The sequence below is a fragment of the Neolamprologus multifasciatus genome, chromosome 20 (assembly GCF_963576455.1).
Source record: "Neolamprologus multifasciatus chromosome 20, fNeoMul1.2, whole genome shotgun sequence".
In the NCBI taxonomy this organism is placed as follows: Eukaryota; Metazoa; Chordata; class Actinopteri; order Cichliformes; family Cichlidae; genus Neolamprologus; species Neolamprologus multifasciatus.
Genome location: NC_140458.1, coordinates 23,830,014 through 23,855,716, shown reverse-complemented (window position 1 = coordinate 23,855,716; position 25,703 = coordinate 23,830,014). Strand labels below are relative to the sequence as shown.

At 40.6% G+C, this 25,703-nt stretch overlaps 1 protein-coding gene across 2 annotated transcripts in view; it reads left to right on the top strand.

Moving 5' to 3' along the window:
• The window catches only part of hdac7a (histone deacetylase 7a), a 57,193-nt gene extending 33,493 nt beyond the window's left edge, over nt 1-23,700 (top strand). For both annotated transcript variants that reach the window (XM_085145288.1, XM_085145289.1), the window contains exons 3-26: nt 3,181-3,368; nt 3,508-3,598; nt 4,230-4,350; nt 4,540-4,634; nt 5,148-5,270; nt 5,509-5,618; nt 6,238-6,339; nt 7,893-8,064; nt 8,468-8,673; nt 9,054-9,257; nt 9,530-9,755; nt 10,102-10,235; nt 10,377-10,497; nt 11,236-11,285; nt 11,821-11,928; nt 13,170-13,225; nt 13,708-13,795; nt 15,035-15,154; nt 15,248-15,345; nt 19,180-19,298; nt 19,653-19,786; nt 20,233-20,314; nt 20,452-20,590; nt 20,703-23,700. In XM_085145288.1, coding sequence (XP_085001414.1) covers nt 3,181-3,368; nt 3,508-3,598; nt 4,230-4,350; nt 4,540-4,634; nt 5,148-5,270; nt 5,509-5,618; nt 6,238-6,339; nt 7,893-8,064; nt 8,468-8,673; nt 9,054-9,257; nt 9,530-9,755; nt 10,102-10,235; nt 10,377-10,497; nt 11,236-11,285; nt 11,821-11,928; nt 13,170-13,225; nt 13,708-13,795; nt 15,035-15,154; nt 15,248-15,345; nt 19,180-19,298; nt 19,653-19,786; nt 20,233-20,314; nt 20,452-20,590; nt 20,703-20,745 — 2,930 coding nt within the window. In that variant the 3' untranslated portion in view covers nt 20,746-23,700. The remainder of the gene's footprint in view (nt 1-3,180; nt 3,369-3,507; nt 3,599-4,229; nt 4,351-4,539; nt 4,635-5,147; nt 5,271-5,508; nt 5,619-6,237; nt 6,340-7,892; nt 8,065-8,467; nt 8,674-9,053; nt 9,258-9,529; nt 9,756-10,101; nt 10,236-10,376; nt 10,498-11,235; nt 11,286-11,820; nt 11,929-13,169; nt 13,226-13,707; nt 13,796-15,034; nt 15,155-15,247; nt 15,346-19,179; nt 19,299-19,652; nt 19,787-20,232; nt 20,315-20,451; nt 20,591-20,702) is intronic.
• Nucleotides 23,701-25,703: the final 2,003 nt, after the last annotated feature.

Below are 25,703 nucleotides of genomic sequence, written 5' to 3'. Positions count from 1 at the left end.
TTTAAATAATTACTGGCAAATGTTTATATCTTGTTAAAGGACAAAGACCAGATATTAGGATGGTTGCGTTTACTTCATTCACAGTGAGGAGGTTCCACGCTAACGGCATGTCAGCGCGAGGCTGTGAGTGTGCGTGTCCTGCACTCCCGTTCACATGGGCTTACCGGACAATGTCTGGTCAGGGCCAAGAATGCTGGAAATCGACTGATTCCAGTCCCCTGGTCAGTCTAGTTTGAATGCTTTACAGAGTAACATGTAACAGACGTTCCTTAGAGGTTTGTCGGATATCAACAGTGTCAAATAAAGTTATAGCTTGGTACACAGATTACACATCAGGGAGTAACAAGTTTATAAAAAACATTTTTACATTGTACTCTTCTGAGATAATTGAGCTCTACTGCCAAGTGATTTCATGTTTTGTAAGTTCTTCATAAAGACAAGTTTAGCAACATTTGGCAGTAATGAGGATTTTTCCAAACTCTTGAAATTAATAAGAGAAAGCTGTTTTATGTGTGTGTCCTTTTTGTATTTTTGCTTTTGTGTGTGTGTGTGTGTGTGTGTGTGTGTGTGTGTGTGTGTGTGTGTGTGTGTGTGTGTGTGTGTGTGTGTGTGTGTGTGTGCGCCAGCATTTCATGGAAATCTTTGTAGTGTTTTTTTTATTTATTTATTTTTGACAACTAACTAGAAACTGCAGGTGACATCACTGGGTTAATCTAGAAGAGGGAGTGTGGTTTACCCTGTAGAAACAAAGACGTCTGTGTAGGTAAATGTTGGAATAGAGTGCCATTTGCTATTTATAACCCAGGAGAGGAGGGTGACAGACACTGGTGTTCCCAAACTCTGTGTGTGTGTGTGTGTGTGTGTGTGTGTGTGTGTGTGTGTGTGTGTGTGTACTGTGCCAGCCTTTGTTTCCTTGCACAAGCATGTTCTCCTCTACGTTTCCTCAGAATAATGACGTTATTATTCTGTGTTGTCATTAAAGAACATATGTGTGCATAGCAGCCTGTGTCTTTGTGAATGTTTGTGTTTGCCAAGGGATTTCTGTTATTCCAGCCACGGCCGGCATTCGGGCTGTATTTCTGCATTTGTAGCCTAATATGGAGGAAGAGTACTGACGATCTAATACAGTAGGTGAGGTTTAATGTTTGTTCTAGGAGACACAGCACTACTGACATCATCTGTCTTCTGTACTGTTGTGTTCATGCCCAGCCTTGTCGCAGATTGTAAAAATAGTCACCTTCTGAAGAAGTCCATGCGCATTATGTAATTATTCACAATGAATAAATCATCCATTTACAAAGCGAATGATGATCAGCGTGAGATGCACAATGTCAACATGGTGCTTTAAATTTCCATCTTCAGTCATTCTGCGGTCACTGTAATAAACTTTAAAAAAGCATCAGCACAGCTTCTTGGCTTAACCAGATAGTTTTGTTGTAAAACTTCAGACTTCTGGCTCGGACGGAATTAAAAGTTCAGACAAAAAAAAACAAGAAAAAGAAAAATCTTCCCTCCTTTACTTAAATCTTTTGCATTTTCCAAGCCCATCCAAAGGGGATGGATTGGCTGCTTTTAAAGGTGAGTTTCTGCCCCTCAGGCAGTTTGCTTGACGTTATGTGGTGCACATAAACATGAATGGTTCTGTATTTCATGAAGGGCAGCAAGATTTTGAAACTGAAAGTGTGTTTTCTGACTACATTGAGTATTTTCTTTTTCTTTAAACTCCTCTGATAGGACTCGTGACTGAGGTAACCTACAAAATGTAGTAGCTGTCAGACATGTGGTAAAGGACTTCTTTTAACCTAAACCACAATCTTTTCTCAAACCTAACCAAACAGTGAGAGAAAACGCAGCTTAAGTGTAAAAATATTTATTTTTATGATAGTGTGGGATTCAAGCTGCAGTCTCCTTGGTGAAAGCTGTTTGACTTACCCGACCACCGCCGGCTCCTGGCTCATAAGCTGGTCTTGTTTTTCACACTGGAAGCAGATCGTTTTGTTTGCACGAATACAAATAAGATTAATTTTGGCGATTACTTTACAAATTCCCCTGAGACTGTGGCGTCTATTCATTTCCCTTTTACCCATATCCAGTCAAGTGCTGCTATTGGCATCAGGCCAGGCCACGCTGTGAGTGACATTTACTTCACACTCTGCAGCCCGACATCTGAGCAGCACCCAAGATGATGTCACATGAAGTTATTTCATTGTGCTGTGTGTGTGTGTGCACGTGTGTGTGCACACATGCAAGTTTAAGCATTAGGCAGGTTTGTGCATTCGGTATTTACTCAAGCCTATTTTGTGTGCAGCTCGTGATTGTGTGTAAATGTTTTTTACCGTACGTGTGCCTGCTTGCTTTCGGAAAGCTTGTTTATGCGTGGGTGGTTATTCAAATGTGTGAATAAATAAACCGACATATGCAGGTGAATGTGTGTCACCTGCTGCAGCATTATCCACATGTGTGGTGAGATACATTTGAATACCTATATGTGCTTACAGCTGTGTCTCTTTTTTGGTGTGAGCCACTGTATATTATTTTATTAATTTATTTTTTTTTAGTCATGTGTAGACATTTGTGTCTGTGTGTGCCTCATGGACGGAAACCCCCCACCCCCAAGCTGTTCCCTCCCTGGATCTTGTTTTTTAGCACTGGGTGAGGCAGTCTTTCCCATTGACTCAGCTGTGCGATGCAGATAATCCCAACAGCAAAAAGCATGGAAATGTGTGTGCGTGTGTCTTGTGTGAGTGTTGGTAATGAAAGACCTACACAGATGCCATAAATGCTTCAGAAATGCTGTTTCTACTTGTTGTGTTTACATAAACCCAACTTTCTTGATTCCTGTGTCAGTCTTGGTGTACTGCATTGGGCATCAGCTTAGGTAGTTGCTGAAGAGCCTTTCATGCTTTCACTGCTGTAGTTTCAAATCCTGTTGTAATTTGTTCCAAGGTTCCTGAAAGCTATTTCAAGCACAGGTCTAGAAGGCCCAGATAATTTTGTGCTTTTCCGTTTTTATTGTAAAGCAATTTATATAAAGCCTGCTTTATAGCGACTCCCATGTGCTCCTTGAAATCCTAAATGTTTGTTTTTTCAGGGAGCACTTCCCACAGAGCATCAACTGTTCCTCGTTGAGGATGGAGCAAACTGTCTCTCTCTCTTCACTTTATCCTTGTCTTTTCCCAGATTCCTCAGTGGCAGTGTCGCGCACATCCTTGCTGTTTCCCATGGATCTCAGGGTGGGAGAGCGGGGGATGCGCCCTGGTTCGGACACGGTGCTCCTCACCCCGCTGCACCCGCCTTTACACCTCTCACCATTCTCCCCACAACCTCGCAGCTCCTTCTCCCAACAACAGCTTCACCAGCAAATCCGGGTAAGGGGGAAAAAACTGAGTAAAACCATAAAAGACTTCTTGGGAAAACTTTTGTACAATATATTTTATTACACTGCAGTCTTACCTGACTTTTTGCTTTATAAATGTTGCTAATGTGTGTATGTGTTTGGTGGGGTAGTTTAATATGGAACAAAGGAGGCGAGAGCACGAACATCACGAGAAACAACAAGAGTTGCAGCAGCTAAAGCACAAAGACAAGAGTCAACAGAGTGAGTCCACACACACACACACAAAATGGGAAATTAAACTCTAACTTTGGTACGCTACAGGTCTCTACAAGACTCCAACTAATATTTATTTATTTTTTTCACTTTTCATAAAACCATTTCCACAAATTTAAGAATAATTATGGCCCAGAGTACTAATCATGGCCAGAGAGGAAAGTCCCTGCAAGAGATCATCTTCATCTTTGTTACACAGTGTTTCTTCAATTGCAAAGCTGCTTTCTTTGAAGTGAGATCTAAATATAACATGAAAAAGTGGAGATAAATATAGTTTTGCATCCAGGCACATAAAGTCCCTGGGTCAATATTGACTTGATCACTCCTAGCACCAGCTGCCACCTCGGTGTGCACACTTACACACAAGAATGGAAGCAAACATGGTCTCAGGCCTAACCGGTGACTTCACAGTGCATTGCACACAAATGCATCGACACTCGGAAGCATACATGCATGTATAGTATTTGCGTTTTATTTATGTATTTATTTCCTGCACAACTATGCAAATAATGTCTAGTTGTGAACACTGTGCTTTAGGCAGGGCTTGCTCCTCCCTTCATGCTGATACAGCTGGTAAATGTTTCTGTGGATTTGATTGGTTGCTGTGGCTGATTGACAGGCGCGGTGGCAAGTTCCTTAGTGAAACAGAAACTCCAGGAGGTGATTCTTAAGAAGCAGAAAAAGGCTGAGCTGGAAAGAACAAACTCTAACTCTCTGACTGCACCTCCTGTCCAATACAGGTAACACAGCATATGTGAACAAGCAGAACACAAAACACTAAGTGTACAACACAGTCACATCATAATAATAGTGTTATTCTTTAAATGCATTTTATATTGTAAATTTGAAGTAAAGCTGTACCAGGTGTTGCGTCACTGTTTACATGAATGGTTTGATGTGTAATTGTGGTTATGTTGTGTTTTTTGCAGAAAGCTGGGCCCTGACCCTAGCATACCCACTCTTGTTTCCTCTTCAACACAGCCCCCTCCTGAGGGTCCAGAGGGCACACCGCTGCGCAGAGCAGGTGAAACATTTGACGCAAAATCCTATTAAGAAGAAATCTGACGAATTCATATCATGAATTGACACTATAGGGAAGTGAAAGTGAGTTATGACGTGAAAGACCCGAAGACAGCCTGGTCATTTCTCATTTACCATTCAAATAACAAAGTGAAATATTTACTTCAGTTAGTTCTTTCAGAAGGGAAGAAATATTGCACTGCTCCTGACTTCATGCCTAAACCGGAGGAATCGAAATCTGTTAAAAAAAAAATATATATAAATATATATTCAAATGGAGCTTTTACTATTTAGTCTGTTGTCTCCAACCTTTCTATCAAAAACTACTGAATAATCTTTGCTCAGTCCAGAGAGTAGGAGTTCCTGTGTATTAAGTATTTGGTAACACTAAGATTTTCCTGTTATGACACATTGTGAACATTTGGGATTTCATTACATGGAAATTGATTCATTTTCAGCTTTTACAGTCAGCAAACAGCATGAAGTAATATTCCTTTGTGCATCTCTTATTCGCTAGCGTCGGAGCCTAATCTGAAGGTGAAACACAAGCTGAAGAAACACCTGAATACCCGCAAGAGTCCGCTCACCCGCAAAGAGAGTGCCCCACCCACTGTCAAGCACAGAGTTCCTGATACACTGGGTAACCTTACAGACACACAAACGCAGCAATACATAAGAGCGCTGCATTATTGTAGCCCTAAGCTGTTCTCAATTATCACCGATGCGAGCAACGTTTTAAATTTGTTCATTTTTTTGGCTTGTTTGTTTGTTTTGTACATGATTGTTTTTACCTCTGATCTGCTGTGATGCGATTGAAACACAATCGAGCTTCATAGTCAAATATCAAACTCACCTTCTGTCTGTCTGTCTGTCTGCAGACTCGTCCCCAAGCAGCAGCAGCACTCCAGTTTCTGGCTGTAGCTCTCCTAACGACAGTCTGCCTAATGAGAATGGACTGCTGCCATCTGCAGGCGGCCTCTCACATGAGGTTTGACAGGAGACACACACACACACACACACACACACACACACAGTGCTGTTGAGTCCTCTCAGTTTTACTGTATTAACTCTATCTAAGTTGACGTAATGAAATTAAGTTATTTTCACACTTGTTTTAGTAAAATAGTAAAACAGGCATTTTGAGCAGGGTTAAAAAGTTGTTTTCCATGCATTGGCCGCTGCTGAGATGCTGGGTAATGATATGTTTAAAGACATAAGAGTATGGGAACACTGTTTGTCAGCTGTTGATACATAATTCATTTAATCATCAAAGTCAAAACAAAGCAACCTCTGTCACACCTGCTGCGAATGTCTGACTCATGATTTCCCAGTGTCGAGGCAGCTAGAGACAAAACATTAGCTTAGGTTTCATTAGACCAAGCTGGTGTAGAGTAGCTCAAAACAGACTGAAATTATTCTAAATAATAACATTTTCAGTTATTATTAACAGTAGAAAATGTTAGACAGTATACCAGCTTTGGTTTAAAATGTGAAAATCAGTTTGTTTGTTTTTTTCACATATGGTGTAGATTAGGAAAGTTTATTTTCATCAGCACAGTTTCAGTTGGATTTCAATTTTACATCATGTTTATGTTTGGTATTCTCAGGCCCAGAAACTGCTGCTCAGAGATGGTACTCTAGCTAACTTCACCATCCAGAGTCCCTCCACCCTGCCCACCATCACACTGGGACTACCAGCTAACTCGAGGGTAAAAACTGAACTCATTTCTTACCTCTGCCAAGGAGGTTATGTTTCTGGTAGCGTTTGTGTGTGTGCGTGTCATTTTGTCATTCTGTCTGTAAACGTGACATCTCGAATGGTTGTGGATGAATTCTGACTGAACTTTGTAGGGGTGTAGAGCAGTTTCATGTTAAACATCTGTTGAAATCTGTCCACCAAGGTATTCAAGGTCAACTTGATTATTTGTTAATCAAAAAGTGACAAAAAGCCTTATAACTTAGAAACTGTGAAGTTTTAAATATCGTGACACATTTGACCTCTGACCTCACAATAGATTGATGTGAAGGTGAAAAGTCATAATGTGATATAGAGCTATTTAAAACTATGTTTCTTAATTTCCTTGTGTGGGTGGGTTAGGGTTGGCTGTAGCTCAGGCGATGGAACTAATCTACTACTGGTAAGGTTCATGCTTTGATCCCTGGCTGCTCCAGACTGCTTGCCAAAGTATCCTTGGGCAAAATACTGAACCACATGTTGCACTCTGATGCATCCATCAGAGTGTCGATGTGTGTAACTGTTAGCTAGAAAGCATTGGAAAAAAAGTGGTTTTATGATTGGATGTGAAGGGGTGACTAAGTCATGTTGTAGGTAGAGTAGAAAAGCACTACATGAGAACCACTCCAGTTACCACAGTTTGTATTGACAACATACAGGCATACAGGGAATGTTATATAAGAATTCTAAATATCATATTAATTATTATGACTTTGTTATGTACATTAAGGTAAAAAAAAAACCTAATGTACACTGTTTCTGAAAAAGGGTTTTTTTTTTCTTTTATTTGGAAAACAAAAAACCTGTTTCCTTTGCTATTTATTGCTAAACATTAAAAAAAAAAAAAACTAAACAGTAAAATGAATGCTATATATTTACTATATCCCAATATATTATAAACCGTATATTTAAAAAGGGTTTCAGCAAGGCAAATAACAAAAGCCTGTACTTTGTTCTTATGGCACTCCAAACTTCTGAATGTAAAAAGAACAAAGAAAACAAAACAGATATATACAAAATACTTCACTGTGTCCTTGAAAGTAAAGGCTACGCAGAGAGTGAGCTGATTTGGTGGAGGTTTGCACTATTAAATTTGTGTTATAATAAATGATCGAGACTCAAATCTGAGTGTTGAGATGACTATGCAGTGCAGTCTATAGTGTTAAAATTAACATAAGTCACATCACAGTGACTTCAAAATCTCTCTGAAGTGAATGAAATCATCTCTGTTTCACATATCCTGTTTTACAAAGGAAGTAAGTCAGTTAAAGGAAGCTTGATTTTCAGGAGTTGCTGTTTCATTATGACCTGAAACTCTGGCTTTCTGACATACAGCGTGATGAAATTAAAAGACACTTTAGGCGGTTATGTCACTTCCGCTTTACATCAGTGTCGTCAGAACTGATCAACACAGAAATGTTTGTCACAAATGTGTGTTGTTATTTGTTGTCCTGTGAATTCATCCATGTTGAACGTAAAATAGTGTGTTTGCTATGACTACAAAGTTCTTTTCAACTGTGTGTGCAGACTGAAGGAGAGCTGTCCTCGCTGAAGGTCAGCCGAGTACCGGTGGTCACTGCCGGCGGCTCTTCAGTGTTCCTCCCCCTCAGCAGAGAAGATCAGGCAGGGCAGATGAACCCACACCTACCTGTCATCATCCTGGAGCCATCTGGACTGGTTCGCACTCCGCTACTCACCGGTGAGACTCATCCACAGTGTTGAGGCAAAAGCTCTGCAGTTCACAGTTGAAAAGTTTTCATTTTAATGTTATATGTGATTTATTTGCAAAACTTCATCAGCATTAAAACAGAAGCACAACGCTGCAAAATATGCACATCCATGGTATTGACAGTTGTGTAACCCTGTTATTAGTTTTAGTGAATGAAATGTTACAGCACCACCTGGTGGTTACATTGGGAATGCACTTTTGTTGACTTTCAGACGAGTAAACTCGGAGGCTACCACTTTCAGACTATTTTTAATCTCTCACCTTTTTTGTGTGCTTCATTTCAGTAACTTTTCTTTCTTTTCATTTTGTTTGAACGTATGTCTTTTGCTTTCACGCGAATGAATTTCCTCTTTATCACCCTGTCTCTTGGCAGTTCAAGGCCTAGACTCCGTTCCGCTTCAGTTTGCGCAGCCGTTGGACCACCTGTCTGCTGGAGGTGCTCAATCACACAAGCCCCTGAGCAGAGCACGCTCAGAACCCCTTCCTCAGAGTCCCCACGCGCTTCACACACATCTCCTACAACAACAGCACAACACGCAACTACTGGAGAGGCTCAAACAGCAGACACACCTGGGCAAGGTAGGAATACATGTGCACCTTTCAGTGCTGTTTGAGATCATACATGATCTCCTCTTTGCCACATTTGCAACAAGACTGATAAAACTGGCTGCCTGGAACCTTTTAAACATGATTAAAGGTACACCCAGGTTTGTCATTAAGGGGGGTGTGGGGGAGGCTGAGCCTTTCTTGAGATTGTTTTATTAAGCCTCTTGTCACAGCTCATTGCCCTTCACTCGTTAAATTCACTTTACCTCTGACATCAGCCATTCTGAGCCATTCTTTTTTTTCTCTTTTTAATGGATTAAAGTGTTACTTCATCTTGCCCTAAACTCAACACAGATTCATTTTACATTTTTTACTATTAAATCAATCTTTAACGTGTGTATGTCCATGTACAGCTGATGTCCAAGTCCAGTGAGAAGCCCAGATTGCATCAGATACCTTCTGAGGATATGGACTCAGAGGACGGTGGCGGGACGTCACCCACGGAGCCAGCCTATCACAGCAGAGGGCGGTCAGAGTCGTTGAGGGAAGTGGAGCCATCAGCATCCAAGACACAAGAGGAGCAGATGAACCTGCAGCATGCGCTCATACTTAATCAGGTTTGGAAACATAGACTACCTTCAAACACACACACACTCTTGTACAAACACCAACAGGTAGTTGGGTAAAACACAACTGTGGACATTTTTTCTTCATCATCCAGTCCTGTAGATGGCAGCCTAACACTGGCATCTGCATATTTCATATTAGTAGCAACTGAACATTTTTCTTTGTGTAATTTTAACTTTTTCTCCTTTTTATTCTTTTATTATTGATAACTGTAGACTGTACATCTGATTTATCTATGTTCCCTATCAATTTCTCCCACTAGTCATTGCTATGGGAACAGCAGAAGCAGCTGCAGCAGCTCCACCGACAAATGGAGACCCTGGCAGTACCTGTGTTGCGCGGAGGTGGCGGGGCCGTTGGTGGCTTGGGCGTCCATCGCCCCGTGTTCCGTACGCAGTCTTCCCCAGCCTCCACCTCTCTCACTCTGCCAGAGAAAACCCTCAGCCTGCCTGCACAAGACACCAGCAGCAAGCCACGCTTCACCACTGGTGAGCCACAGTGTTAATGCATATCGCACCTTCTGTGTACAAATTTTTATTATTTTTAGGCTGGGCTGTATAACATGTCAGATCTATCAAACAGTTGACAGGGTTTTTCCAGATGGTTTCACAAATTATGTGCTTTAATAGCTGATCTACTCAAGGGAGTTAGTTGTGTATTATTAAATGTATCTTTATATTGATATGTTGACAAAAATCATAAGTGAGGAGCATGCTCAGTTAATAGTGGTTAATCTGCAACAGTGGGTGTTTTTATGTGATTACTGGTGGCAGTTCTTATCAAACTGGCCATCTGGACTAACATGTTGTTATAAATCCTTTTTTTTGTACACAGGCCTCGTCTATGACTCTCAAATGCTGAAACACCAGTGTACCTGTGGAGATAACAGCAGTCACCCAGAGCATGCTGGGAGGATACAGAGCATCTGGTCCCGACTACAGGAGAGAGGCCTGAAGGGACAGTGCGAGGTACGACACAAGACGGACACACACACACACACACACACACAGGATATGGTTAGTCAGGTATCATTATTGTTATTAATAAGATATTATTTTCTTTGATTTCGAATGTATCATCATTTTATGCATGTTATGCTCGTCTTGCAGAGTATCCGCGGCCGTAAAGCCACTCTGGAGGAGCTGCAGTCCGTCCACACGGAGCGTCACGTGTTGCTATATGGCACCAACCCGCTCAACAGGCTCAAACTGGATAACCGCAAACTGGCTGGTACGCTTCACCTCATATTGATTGTGTTTAGAATCATCAAAGAGTAATTTCAAGGATTTTAAAGTGAAAGAAATTAGACTTTTATCCACAAAACATCCTTTGAATTCAAGCCCTGCCAAATGAGTTCATGCAGTGCTGATTATGCCTATCAGAACCAGTCAGATCTCTCTGTATTTGGCAGCGTACTTGGGTTTTAAATCGAGTGATGACAAAACGGATTAATTTTATTCAAACCAGTAAAGGCTGGTTTGACAGAGCTGAAGAGAGATGATCAACAATAGCGGTGAAGACAGAGTTGGCCGGGAGCTGCTTGGAGGCATCAGTAGTGGAAAAATGGTGGAAAGATTTTAAAGAAATTAAGAATATTAAATAAAGATCAGGCATGTATTCAGTATTAGTTTAAGTCTTTTGAGGGATTAAACTGTTAAAAATCAAATAATGGCAGGGACAAAAACAGTTTATCATCAAAAGCAAGTTTTCAGTTCTGCAGTTATTCTCACTGCCAGATGGGGGAGACAAACACTCTGCACTTCTCTTTAAATATTTATTTTGGAAGCGCGTATTTGTGTACGCTGTTTTATACACAAAAACGACATTTATGGCATTATGATAGCTTAATCACAATATGCCTGATTCCTCATGACATAAAAGGATTATACAAGCTTAAAAAGCAAAACAATTACTTCTAATAAATGTATGAATCCACAATAAAAATGTATACTTCGCTTTGATTTTCAGGGATCCTGTCTCAAAGGATGTTTGTGATGTTACCATGCGGCGGTGTAGGGGTAAGAAAAACCAACAACACACACCAAGACTTAATGAATGCCGTAGAAAATGCCACAATCGCTGAAATAATGAAAGTCAACACTGTTTCAAAGAAAAGCAGCAAAGACACAAATATTACAAAACAGACAGAAATAAAGAGAATATATTAGAGTGGAAAAGAGACCTGGCTCAGCCCTGCGTTAACATTTGCCTGACAGTCCAAGTCGAACCATGACAACTCAGACTAATGAGAACAACATGTCCAGGACCAGGGATGAAAGGAATGCCTTAGATTTCATCGTCTGAGCCAAATGCAGTTATGCCAGGTTGCGAACAAACAGAGGAGAGAAAAAAAAGCCAATGGAAAGAAAAATGACTTGTAAATATAGATCTGTATTAACACGGGAGAGAAAAGTGACATGTTTACTCTCGAGTCACATTAGTGCAGGAGATTCTGTTTTAAAAAATGAGATTATTTCAGCAGCAACGACATAAACTGTAGTTTTTAATGCTTCCTTCAATGCATACTGATCATTTGTATTTTTGGATCGGCAGGTTGATAATGACACCATTTGGAATGAGTCGCACACCTCCACGGCGTCACGTCTGGCAGCAGGAAGTGTCGTGGAGCTGGCGTTCAGAGTGGCCAAAGGAGAACTAAAGGTGAGTCTCGAAACTCTGCAGTCATCCAGCGATGTGTGCAAGAGACAGACCACAGATGGACGGGCTAGTTTCCGACATGTAGTCACCTGCTGCAATTGAAGTAAAGCACTTTATTTGGAACCACTGAGCTACTGAATGGACCGAGTTTAAAGTTGGCATTCTACGTTAGCTGTCGGTGGTAACGATCAATAAAGTTGACGTTTCTAAGCAGCTATAATATGATGTAATGTGTAGCTGTCATGATGTCAGTAAGTTGAACAACTGCTTCACCAAAAACTGCACAGCGCCTTCTGAGAAACAGTATTTTAAAAACATGTAGTACAGTAAGTGTTTTTATGACTTATTTAGTGCTCCTCAGGCTCTGAGCTGTGGGCCAAAACAAATTAGAGAAACTCTAACTTGTTTTCGAGGAGGTTATATCCACCATGGCAGTGCTTTGTTCCTACGAGTAAACTAGTAGACTAGAACTGAGCAGAGAAGTGTTTCTCAGCAGAAGCCACTTCAAAGGTGATGGGTTTCAAAAAAGAGCTTTTCTGTTATATTATGGCCTTAATTGTCTTTCTTTTCCTCGTTGCACTCAAAATTTGGGATGAAAGACTTTTTTTGGTTGTAAAAACATAATTGATTTAATAAAAAAAGGATGAAGTAGCAGGTTGACCTAAAAGGTTTTTTGTTAAAAACCCAACCAAATGAGCATGAAACAAATGTGTGAAACGATGCAGGTCAAGTACAGAGTGAAAAACGGTAAAGCAGCATCCTGGCGTTCAGCTCCATAAACTGTGCATGCTACATTCAGTGCATATTATGCATGCGCTTTACACACATAATTAGTATTAATATAATAATGTTGTTCTTATGCCTGCACCTGTGCTTATGTTCTAATATACCGCATCAGTGTATTACACTGGTATAGTAGAGCTAGCTAACAAAGCTAGATGATACACTTAAATAGTACAAACTGCCAAAGTTATAACATTTGTTGGGATTAAAAATGATTTATTAAGAGATCAGAAAGCTACTTCACACCTATAAATGCAAAGAGCACTGATGTAAACCATCCTTCCTTACGTGACATCTGTCAGTTAGCTTGAGCCTAGCAGGGTTTTTGACAGTAGCATTGTACCTTTTAGGGCACGCGTGAGTCGTTAGTCTTGAGTGCCAAAGATTGTAGGTTCTGAACAGCTCTGTTAAAGTTCACCATGTCACAATGCTAATTAGTGGCATCTATCTCTTCTTTGCAGAATGGCTTTGCTGTTGTCAGACCACCAGGGCATCATGCAGACCCCTCCAATCCCATGTAAGTGTGTGTTTGTGTGTGAGTCATAGTTGGTTTTCCTGTTCTTACTGCGCTGTCAGCACGTCCTCTGTGGATGATTGTGAAAGAGGAAAAAAACTGACAGAATATAATATTTTTGTGGTGGGGGTTTGTTTACATGATGTTCTTTGCTTTTATTTTTTATTTAATTTTTTAAGCAATATTTGTGCATCAATAACTTATTTTGCAGGACTCTTTACCCTGTTAAAGAGTAAATATAGTTTGTCTGATTGTATGCTAGGGACAATTTTCATGGTTCAGAATGATTTGGAGACCAGTCGGATACCTTCTTTTAAACATTTGTATTAGTACTGAACACCTTGCATGTCTCTCAAACCAAGAGAGAAGAAACGGCAAAAGTCAGAATCACACAGGTCTTTTCATTAACCAATTACCTTTACTTTTTTGTCAGTTAAAGTCTTTATATTCTTTGTCTTTAAACATTGGCTGTCTCTGTCTTTCAGGGGTTTCTGTTACTTCAATTCTGTAGCTATAGCTGCTAAACAGCTCCAACACAAGCTCAGCGTCAGCAAGATCCTCATTGTCGACTGGGTAAGACTTCCTGTTAACTGTGGCCTCATTTTACTGTGTGATACCCATCCCCTTAGAACATGACTGTGGCAACTATTGACCCTGTGCACGAGAAAATGCTAACTTCCTGGTTTGAGACCGGATGTGGGGTTGTACATTTCCGGTAGCTTTACTTTGCGGTCAATCGCTACTGCAAAGATATACTCCAAAATCATGTCCAAAACTCGAAAACGGAAAGATCGTGTTAAGTTACAAAGAGCAGAAGGTGGGAACACTCACCACTGTTTTGTCATAAAAAATCTAATCATCAATTTTGACGTTTAAAGAGTTTAGATCGATCAGTTGTTTACATCACTCAACACAAGCAGAACTGCATTACTGCATGCAGAAGACACATCATCCACATTCAGAAGCACATCTCTGTATAGTGACTGGTCTTATGATTTAAACAGGCAAATGTTCAGCATTCACACTACAGGTGAAGAATAGTCAAACCAGGTGTTTCCCCCATTATGTCGATATCAGCTAGTCAAGTACACACCTACACAGCATGTTAACAAACCGTGAAAAAAAGCCACACAAAAAATGAATGATTGCTGGTAACGGTTTCTATACATTAGTATTTATGAAGGGTATGTTGTGACTTACCTTAAAAATTACAGCGGTCCCTCGCTAATAACGCGGTTCACCTTTCACCTGGCTGTGAGATTTTTTCGTGCAAGTTTGCATGCTTATTTTTTTACATCACATTGTCCTGCGTCCTGATCGCTGCAGACGATCTCCTCCGTGACGTCTCTCCTGTACAATACAGATCGATGAGCAATGTGACTCTGAAGTGCTGTATGTCCACAATGTCCACGACACGTTTTGCACCGTCAAAAAATAAAATTGGCTACTTGATTTCACCTATCACTGGTTATTTTTAGAACATAACACCCGCGATAAACGAGGGACAGCTGAGAAATATAACATTTGAATCCATTTTCTCTTTTGCCCTGAGGCACGGGGGAAAAATATAAATAATATAAAGTTGATGAACATTATTTACAGATATAGTGGGTAAATGCCCAAGACATCTATAGAAGTGTAAATCGCCGCTTGATTCATTCACTTGCTTAACTTGTTTTGGACCGTAAACCAGGCGCGAATAGGACACCGGAAACAAAGCTCCCCACAGGAGTTTCCGCACCGGAAGTAGCATATGCTAACGTGCACATAGTCAATTGTACTAAAGTAATCTCTCCTCATCGCCATGGCTAGGACGTTCACCATGGTAATGGCACAGAGGAAGTGTTTTACAACGACCCCAGTGTTCTCTACATCTCACTTCATCGTTATGACGACGGAAACTTCTTCCCCGGCAGTGGGTCTCCTGCTGAGGTAGGTGACATCCAGGACTGTTTGCTTACCTTTTGAGAGAGTAATGCTATCAGAGAAGAATGACATCAATTGTCTTTGTTATTTGGCGTTTAGGTTGGATCTGGAGCTGGTGAGGGCTTTAATGTGAACGTGGCGTGGACAGGAGGACTGGACCCACCCATGGGAGATGCTGAATACCTCGCTGCATTCAGGTAGAGCCAACTCTGGCTGCGTTTACAGCAAAGTGCAGCTAAATGGGTGACAAATTAAAATATAGTGATGGAAACCTCCCTGAAATATTTCTCTTAAATGTTCAGTTGGGTTGAATGAAGGTTGCCTTGTTGAATAAGATACATGATTCACATCATTACTTTCATTGGCCCCTTGTGCCATCCATGGAAATATCTGCGTTCGCCATGCTTTATTACACAGAGTTCTTTATTCGTTAGCTTTTCCGTGGAAACTGGAAATATATCAAAGTGTAGAAAGAATGAACATTTATAGGTATTTTCTCTTTTCCTGTACGACAGTAGTTTTGATTGATAAGGACAGTGTCATTTAGCACAAGTGTAATCAGTAGATTTCTCCCATTTCCTCTAAACTGAGCCACAACTGAAACACTGAAGCCGATCAGAGACTCAGCTCCCCACTACCTCTGACGTACTTCTTGCGTAATTAATAATCCTTGTCATTTGGAGAGCATGTGTCTGGCTCTCCCTGTTTCCAATAACTTCAGATGGTTTACAGTAAATGGTCTCCAGGTCTTGTGTTTGACAGATTTTAAACCGTTACTTCCTGCTGGTGGGTTGGATAATTGTCATCGGTGGGAGTTTAGCACCAATAAAGTTTCAGTCTTGTGGGCTCTTTGGTTGTCTGGTGCTTCCAAGCCCCAAGGAAACACTGGCAACCATGTGGTTACTGGAAAAGAGGCACAGTGGTGAGCTCAAAGACATAAGTGGGGGAACTCTAGATATATGCATGTCCACAAATGTTTAAACCCAAACACGTAAGATCAAACATATTCAAGTACGTATCAGGTGGATCGGTCATAATCCGGAAACTCAGGAAATGACAAAATAGCCGAGCGCCTTCAACAGTGATCTGCCAAAATATTTAGTTCAGACTGTTTACTCCCCATAATACACAAGCTCACTCTGTGTGAGTTTTATTTATGCAGTGCTCCTTTAGTTCTAGAGCATTTCTAAAAGTGCTTGTTTTAGGACTGGCTCTTAGTTTTATTTGGATTTTTGGGTTTATCCACACATTGGTAGTTAGAGCATGTCTTATATTCCAAGGGCATATGGTGACAAAAATACTTCTGTGTCGAGAGTGAAGAGAAACATTACTGTAAGTTCAGTTTGAAATTTTGTTACCTTTAAAGCTGGTGGATCTATTTTCTGATCATTTGTATTGAGGTTTGGTCCCTTGACTTCAGTGCTTTAATACCGTCCCTAACATTCAGGATGCTTTTGATTATCTGGGATGTTTGTACCTTCTAGTAACATGATAAAATACTGATCTCTTTTTTTTCTTTTCTTTTTTTTTTCAGATTTAAAACAGACTTAGTTCTTTAAAAAAATACGATCATTAACAAACTTAAGTTGAAAGGGTCTCTAAAGTAATCAGATCTTACTTGAGAGGAGCGCGCTGACTCATCTGCAGTGGACACAGTGAAATTGCTTCAGAGTATCATCTTTAGTACATAACACAGATCTGGACCTAATAGAACTTCTAAGTAATTTTCTGTTTTTCACTCTGCCTGGAGCCCCATGAGGACAAAAGATCACGACATCAAAGCTTTCCCAGATAATTGCCTTCTCAGTTATTCAAAATAATACTGATGCTAATATGTGAGCTTTTCGTATATAAGTTGCAAAACTTCAGAAACTCACATTTCTTCCACGTGCAGTGGAGTATGGTGCACCGATTTTGTGACCCACCCATTCAACACCACTGTAGATTTACTACATATTTGAATTATTCTTGTTGTGAAAAAAGTAGATCTTTATTTAGAACGTCAGCCTGCACGTCTTAAATGTAGCCGTGAGCTCATTTTTCTGACAGTGTTCAGAATAAATAAATAACTGTGCTGGATTTCCTGATGAGGATTAGCTGGAAGTATTTTTTAGCTATTTTGAAAGCAAATGTTTATAATTCTATTATGATTAGCCTGTAGGTCAACATAATCCCTGTTTAAGCCCTAATGGGGAGGTGCTTTGCCTGAAAAACTTTTTAAAAACCCCAACTCCCTCACCACTCAGCCACCCAGCATTTAAAGCGCTATGAATGCGCTTTGTAATTAATAAAGTTTTTTTTGAAAGCATCGAAGGGTTTGTGGAAAAACACAAAGTGCCGGCGCTGTTTAATGGAATCCATTTTATGAGTTAAGTTTGCAAGCGCTTAGCTGCAGAGGGGGAGTTTTGTTGTATTTTCACCTTATCCCTCACTCACCCTCCCCACCCTTACGTTTTCCATCACCCCAACCCTCACCCACCACCACCCAGCACACATTCTCGCCCTCTTCCTGTCCTCCCTTGATTGATCTTTAATAACCGTCCCCTCCTCTCTCCAATCCTGCCCTCCCCTCCTTTCATCCATCTTTCCATTAGTTTGTCTGCAGTCTCTCTCTCTAGGGGGACCGTGGCAGCTTTAATGGCTCTACAGGGGAGGTGGGGTTGGGTTTTGCGGTCAGGCGCGTGGGGATGAGTGAGGAGTGTGCGCACGCTTTTGCTTCATATCTGCATCAGTGTGATAAAGCTTGGGCCTGCTTTATGAATTACAATTATTGGACGAATCAAAGCACCGCTGATGTGCGTTTGCATTAGTGCGCGTGCGTGTTTGCACGTGCACGCTCATTTTGGAATGTGTTTGTTTTATCTCGGCGACCTTATTTCTCTCTATGAGCTCATGTTGTCCATCTGCACGCAGTCATGTCAGCAGTATGCGTTTGGATATGTGCGCCTCTGTGTCTGTGTGTGCGTGTGCTTGAAGGGGGAAGGAGGGGAGGTCTCCAAAGTCCCCAGGCAGAATAATGAAGGTAAATGGATCCCAGATGGACTGTTTTTCCTCTTTTTCCCTGTGTTGTCAATGACGTGAGGAGAGTGACAAGCCTCTAATGGGAAACAGACTCGCACGCTGCAGCTTTGAACTTCTCGCCGACAGCATCGAGTCAAGCTTCTCCCCGTCTCCGGACAGTACTACTTTCTTCCCTAACAACAAGAGCATTAAGGACAATTTCATCTATTGGAAAGAGAAAGAAGTTAGCGAGTACAAGAGCTGACAAAACAACAATATGACTTTGTTGAGCTGGCTTGTGTTCCTCGAGCTCTGCAGCTTCTCCCACAGAGGAAACAATAGTTCTTTGTCAGCGGTGCTCGGGCTGCTGAGTCTGGGATCAGCCAGTACGTAGTTTCACTTGTCATGTTAATGACTTCTTTAGATTTAATGGTAAATATTTGTCTTGTGTCCAGTTTGGACATGCCCAGTTGTGTTTGAAAACGGCTATATTTCACTGAATGCTAGGGCCGGTCTTCATAAGCACCCTAATGAAATGAATCCACACTGAAGTGCTTCTGTCAGCAGTTTATTTAAACATTGAATCAACAGAGATGGAGACTACAGCTGGTTCTTCTTTGCTTTTCATCACTTTGTGTCCTGTTAGTGCAACTTAACTTCCCCCACGATGTTTCAGTGGTGATGTCAATATATAATTTTTTTGTTTTGTTTTTCACGTTCATTTTGTGTTAATTTTGTCAACAGTGTTGATTTTTCAAATCAATCAGTGACTCAGTTGCCTGTTGAACTTTATAATTAAGACTCAAATGTGCACATCAGAATTTTTTGTCCTATTCCTCGACAGCAATGTGTGTCTAACAACTGTAGGCGCATGTTACTGCCAGGAAAATGACACAAAAGTACAAAACACACAAGATATTTGAGTAAAATTACACACTCCTTTGAAGACTGTATTGGAAACCAGCAGAATCCCCTACAACCATCCCTTCCCAGTCCCTTGAAGTCATTATGAACTCTGTGTGTTCATACAGGTCTGTGGTGATGCCGATCGCTCAGGAGTTCTCTCCGGATGTAGTTCTGGTGTCAGCCGGGTTTGACGCCGCCGAGGGAAACCCCGCTCCTCTAGGAGGCTACAAGGTCTCCGCCAAATGTAAGAACAGTTTCCCACCGCAGACTGCACTTGGTCTTAACCTTTGTCTTATTTGTAGCAGGAGACAGTGAAACTTTCTGTTAAGACCCTGAGTGTCTCAAGATATTAGAGTTTCTTGAAGCTCGTGTTTAGCATGAACAAAAGAGCAGGATTCAAGTTCCTTCTACTGTGTCTTGCTTCACCGCTGATATTACCATAATTACAGTAATTAGTAATTGGTATGTTGCTGTGGGAGGATCTATGGATGAAAATATGCATTTGTTTTTGGAGACTACTGGAAATTGCAGCAGTTCACCTGCCAAGCTTTGTTGTCATTTAATGTTAACTCTGTGTGCGTGTTTGTGTTCCCCGTAGGTTTTGGTTTCCTGACCCGTCAGCTGATGTCTCTAGCAGGAGGCCGTCTGGTTTTGGCCCTTGAGGGAGGTCACGACCTCACAGCAATCTGTGACGCATCTGAAGCCTGTGTCAGTTCACTCTTGGGCATACAGGTATGACTAATGGAGTTCTTTACTAGTGTTTGTTTGTTTTTACAGTTATCTGGAGCACAGTGTACCATTTTTACTACAGTTAGAGGGACTCGTCACATTATGGATCAGCTACCACAATGTGCTCACTGAAGTGGTGCTTCCATTTCAATAAACATAGTGCCAAGTTTTGACAGGATTGATCACAGTCCTACTTTACCAGCAGATGATCAGTGCTGGAATTCTTTCCAGGGTCAGCTGAATTCTGGTTTATTGTCAGGATGTTAAGACTATTTTTAAATCTTGCAAAACAGGCAGGCTAATGAAACATTCTCTGTTTAACCAGTTTGTGCATGTGTAAGCTTCAAATGAAAAATAAATAATGTATTTTCAATTTGTAGAAATTAAATGATACTGTTGTAGCCATTTTGGTTCTAAAGATCATGTTTTGTTGTGTGTCTGTCCTGTAGGAACCGCTGCCGGAAGATGTCCTCCTCCAGAAGCCCAACGCTAACGCAGTCCGCTCCCTACAAACTGTCATACAGATACAAAGTGAGCAGCACTTATGTTTCATCTTCTTCTCTGCATTTTTATTTCAGTTGTAATCAACACTTAACCAGTGGATATGACGTCAAAACTACAACGTTGAAATTCGCGTGACATTTTTGTTACGTCTTGTGTGTTTGTAGGTCAGTACTGGCAGAGTGTGAAGGCCTACAGTGGATCGGTGGGTCTGTCATACATGGCTGCTCAGAGCAGAGACTGTGAGGAAACGGATGCTGTCAAGGCTTTGGCCTCGCTCTCTGTTGGAGTTCTTTCAAGCAAGAGGTACAGTGCATGGATACAAACACACACGGTCAAAAATCCCACTTCCATCCTTTATATTGATGCAAACTCTCCCAGGTCTCTGCTCACATGTGCTTTTCACACTTCCCTCCAGCCTCCCTGATGAGCCAATGGAACATGACAGCGACTCCATGTAGGAAAACCCAACCAATCACCTCACAGAACGTTCAGAAGCCTCAGATCTCCCGTGTTGTCATATGAACATGAAGGGGACACATTTTCAAAGCCACTGAGCCCCGACCTTCTTCACACATACGCAGGCCAACTGAGACACAATGCTGAACCTCTACAGACCCGCCGTTTTGAGCACCTCAACCACTCAGCTGAAGCCAGCAGCACTACCTGCAGCTGAGTAACCTTCTGAAACCTCACCAAAGAGCAATACAAGTTGATTTCAATAGTCTTCTCATGTCTTCTTACTGACATTGGACCGTGTGTGTGTGTGTATTGTCAGGGCCACAGCCCTGTTACCACAAACCTTTGAGGATCAGACCAAAAATCAGAAGTGGACTTAAGCTCTGATTCCTCTTGGAGCACCAGCAGCTGTTTTTGTTGCCTTACCTTTGCCTTAATACCAACATCAGAGGGAAACTTCAGATCATAAATTCTTTCTGCCACATTGCTTCTCATATCAGACTCGAACTGAGTGGGATGAAAAACAATGCAGAACAAAACTACTGTATACCATCAGGTAAAGGCGTATATGCTTGATGCAAACGTAGCACCATGAAGAAGTGGCCCCATCATTAAGAAACAAGATTTAAAAAAAGAGACCTAGTTGCTGCGTCTGCTATAATGATGTCATTACCTACAATTTAACCACTAGAAGAAGATGACAAAGCAAAGAAGAGGAAACAAAGACACAAAACAAAGAAAGAACGGGCAGTTCTTCATTGTTTTATTGCACTGTTCATTCCATAATGTGAACCATGAGAAATTCCAAAGCTCTGGGAAAGAAAAAACAAACTTTTCCTCTCTGTAGATAATTTAAAGGTTTTTTGAAGATTTGGATGAAATGTTGTTTGCTATCTTTTTCCAACTCTTCATCTGAGATGTCTTAAATGGTCCCTGACTGATGGTGGACACGTCTGGGCTGAAATACTGTAGAGTTTAATTCATCTGAAAAGTAGGCAATATTTTCAAAGCAGAATTATTATTTACTGCTGTTCAGTGTCTTACATTCATGTGCATTTAAAAGCCTACACACACACACACACACACACACACACACACACACACACAGCAATGACGGACTATCGATGTACCACTAGTATTCAATACTGTGTATTATTGTTTATATTTGAGACTAAAGGAGTGTTCATTCCACCGTGGCACCACTGAGGACCACTGTATTGTTCTATTGTAGTAGCAATACTGTTAATGCACTTAAAGGACATCACCCAAAGAAAATTGCCTTAAAACAGCCTGCACTTGGTGATGGGACTGTGTTGAAGCACCGCAAGGGACCAGTATGGATACTGCTCCCGCAGCGACTTGACTTTTGTAAAACAACGTTTAAACCTGTGGATTTAGATGAACATCACATATGCAGTCTTTTTGTAAATTGTTTGATTTGGTTAATGAGTATAGTGACTTGTTTTTGTTTTTTTTATTTTGGTGAATATTTAGTTCATTATCTATAATCCATCACAGCCTAATTAAGGAAATGAATGCTATGTTGAAGTGAACTTCATTGTGAGAATCTTGTTTTCATTCAAACTGTTATCATGCAATCAGCCTAGACAACGCTACAACACGTCAGTCCATCATCTAAGCTGATGTTTGCAATTGACATGTTGTCAATCATTTGATGTTTGTTTTTTGGGGGGGTTGGACCACCCTCTTAAAGGAGCATATAAAGGGCTCGGCATTCCAAACAGTCAAAGTCCAAGTTCTTCGTTTTTCTTCTAGGTTATTTTGTAGCAAAATCTAGTTTGTTAAAGTATTTTTTTCCCATCATATGAGGTTTGACCAGTTTCACATTTTGATGACCAGTACTAATGTTTTTAGTTGAGCTTTTGAAGGTAAAGTGTAAAGTTCAGACCTCTGTTAACGGCGAATAACTACTAGAATTCTTAACTGATCAGTGCAGTCACTCTTTAGCTTTGTCTAAAAGTTTTCTTTGGTTTTTTTACATCCATGATTTGATTGATTGAGCAGCACAATTAGATTTTTTTTTCCATGATTTTGGTGTTTATAAGTAACAAAGAATCATTTTTTTTAATCCGGGTAAAATAAAAAACTGTTTAAGCGTTTGTTTTAATCAGACCCTGGGCACACTCTGACCGACAGGAGGCCTCAGAGCTTTTACCTTAAACAAAAATTACAGTGGACACCAAAATGTCTTTTTTTTTTTTTCCTTTTTTTTTTTAAATTATCCCAATTTTGCTGCAGTACACGTGTATCTCAACAGGAATTATTGGGAAAATGTTGCACGGAGGATTGTTGTTCTCCGATAAATGCAGCTGGTATGTCTTTCTTGTAGAGTACCAGAGTATTCTCGACAGCAAAGTGGCAGCATTGAAACGCGATGCTGCGTCTTTCTTAAAAGAAAGTAAAGTATGAAGTCAACGTTATCCGACGTGTGTGCGTGTGTGAGAGAGAGAGTGTGTTGTTATTGCATGCACACTAGTACATAATGTGCATGGATTTGCAAGTGTTAAACTGCTTGTCTGTGATTCTGTAAATGACCTCTCTTGTATTATACTCGTGTTTTTGGTCTTATGTAGAGGCCAGTATTGCCTCAGCTCTTAATTCCCTTTATTACTTATGTAATTTGTACCTTCTTCTTAAAGAAAGACACTGTAAATAGTAACTCAAAGACCAAAATACACGTTGCACATGTGCCTTGATGCATTCAGTAGTATGTGTATTGGTAACTCTTAACTAACTGGACGTACAGTAACTCTGTATCTCTAAACATGACATTGAAATCTTTATTTCATACTATTCTTTATTATTTACTTATGTTATTTTCTTACATTTCCTACCATTTGTATGTATAGAAAGATTGTCTATTTTGTACTTTTGTTTTTTCCTCTTGATTAAAAAATAATTTCCAGTATAAGCCCTTGATTTCTTTCCGTGTCGTTTGTTTCAGAAAGTTATATTTTCTGCAGAAATTAACACTAATAGTGTACACTATACTGTGAAAAAGAAAAGACCCATTGTAAGAAAGGAAAATACACCTATGACAAACAGAAATTATGAGCATAATGGACTCATTTAGTCTGATATCTGCTAGAACTGTTTATCCATTTAATACAAGTTTTAATAAGTGTATACATGCAATATCCAATGGCGTGTCCAGCGGGGTGGCCTGGGGGGGGGGGCACAGGCCACCCCCCACCCCCCCCAACCAGACTGGTCACCCCAGGTGCCACCCTGAAGCTAAAACAATACAATTTAATGAAATATCAAATGTACGATTATGGTTTCACAGTGGAGCTCAGATATCCGAGGGTAAGTGAATGCAGCACTGGCTTCTGCACTATGAGCATCATGTTAGCAAAGGTAGGAGAGCCAAGCACGAAAGAGGCACCAGAAAACATTTTTTCGGCGAAAGGTTAACAAGTTACATAGCTGGACTAGCCATCGGACATTTGCACGGTGGGCTGATGACTTATTATTTTTTATTTTTTTTTGTAACGGCATGAACAATGAGAGGTGGTGGATTGGCCAGATGCTGGCCGATTTGTAAAAATAACTCAGTTGTTTGGTGGTGGCTATGGCGGAGCTTCCTCAGAGGCAACAGGTACCGCGGTAAAGTGAGCCGTCATTTGTGAGCCGCGGTCAAGCCAGCCGCCTCTTATCCGCCGCATAAATTTCCTTGCGCTTTTACACCAGTCTTTACGGTAGCGCCTTTTCGCTTTATATCCCGATTGAAAGCCTAGACCCGCGCACACGCGCACGCGTGCGCACACATTACGATGGAACAACCCAATACAGTCAATGCAATTATGTCAATTACAAAAATTCATTAAAAATCATCCTTAGTAGTTGAGGTCCAACTTTCAACACATCCCTCCTCTGGGACACCTACTGTACCTGTGTGCCAAGTTTCATCCAGATTTACTGTAGAATTCCTCAGAAATTAAAGGACATTTATATTCAATGCAATACAGTCAATACACTACAATTATGTCAATTACAAAAATTCATTAAAAATCATCCTTAGTAGTTGAGGTCCAACTTTCAACACATCCCTCCTCTGGGACACCTACTGTACCTGTGTGCCAAGTTTCATCCAGATTTACTGTAGAATTCCTCAGAAATTAAAGGAAACTTATATTCAATGCAATACAGTCAATACACTACAATTATGTCAAATTTCAAAAATTCATTAAAAATCATCCTTAGTAGTTGAGGTCCAACTTTCAACACATTCCTTCTCTGGGAAGCCTACTGTACCTGTGTGCCAAGTTTCATCCAGATTTACTGTAAAATTCCTCAGAACTTAAAGGACATTTATATTCAATGCAATACAGTCAATACACTACAATTATGTCAATTACAAAAATTCATTAAAAATCATCCTTAGTAGTTGAGGTCCAACTTTCAACACATCCCTCCTCTGGGACGCCTACTGTACCTGTGTGCCAAGTTTCATCCAGATTTACTGTAAGATTCCTCAGAAATTAAAGGACATGTATATTGAATTCAATACACTTACTTAAATATTGCATCATATTCAAAAATTCATTAAAAATCATCCATAATAGTTGATGTCCAACTTTCAACACCGTCTTAGTCTGGGCGACCTACGGTATCTCTGGGCCAAGTTACATCTCAATTCACTGTAATCTTTATCAAAAATTGAAAGAACAATTATATGTCAATGCTCGCTGTGTGCCTTTCAAAGTGACACTAAATAACAGAACTCAGGCACATCAGGGAATAATCCAAAAGGCGGATTTATTAAACAAAAACAACATACAAAATATCCCTAACCCATACTACATAACCTAAAAAGAAACAAAGGGACACTTAGAAGCACAAGAAAACAATACTATACTGAAAGGGCAAGAGACACAGCCCAAACATAATCCACAACTAAAACGCCAAAAGAACAAGTCATCCCACATAGCAGACGGGT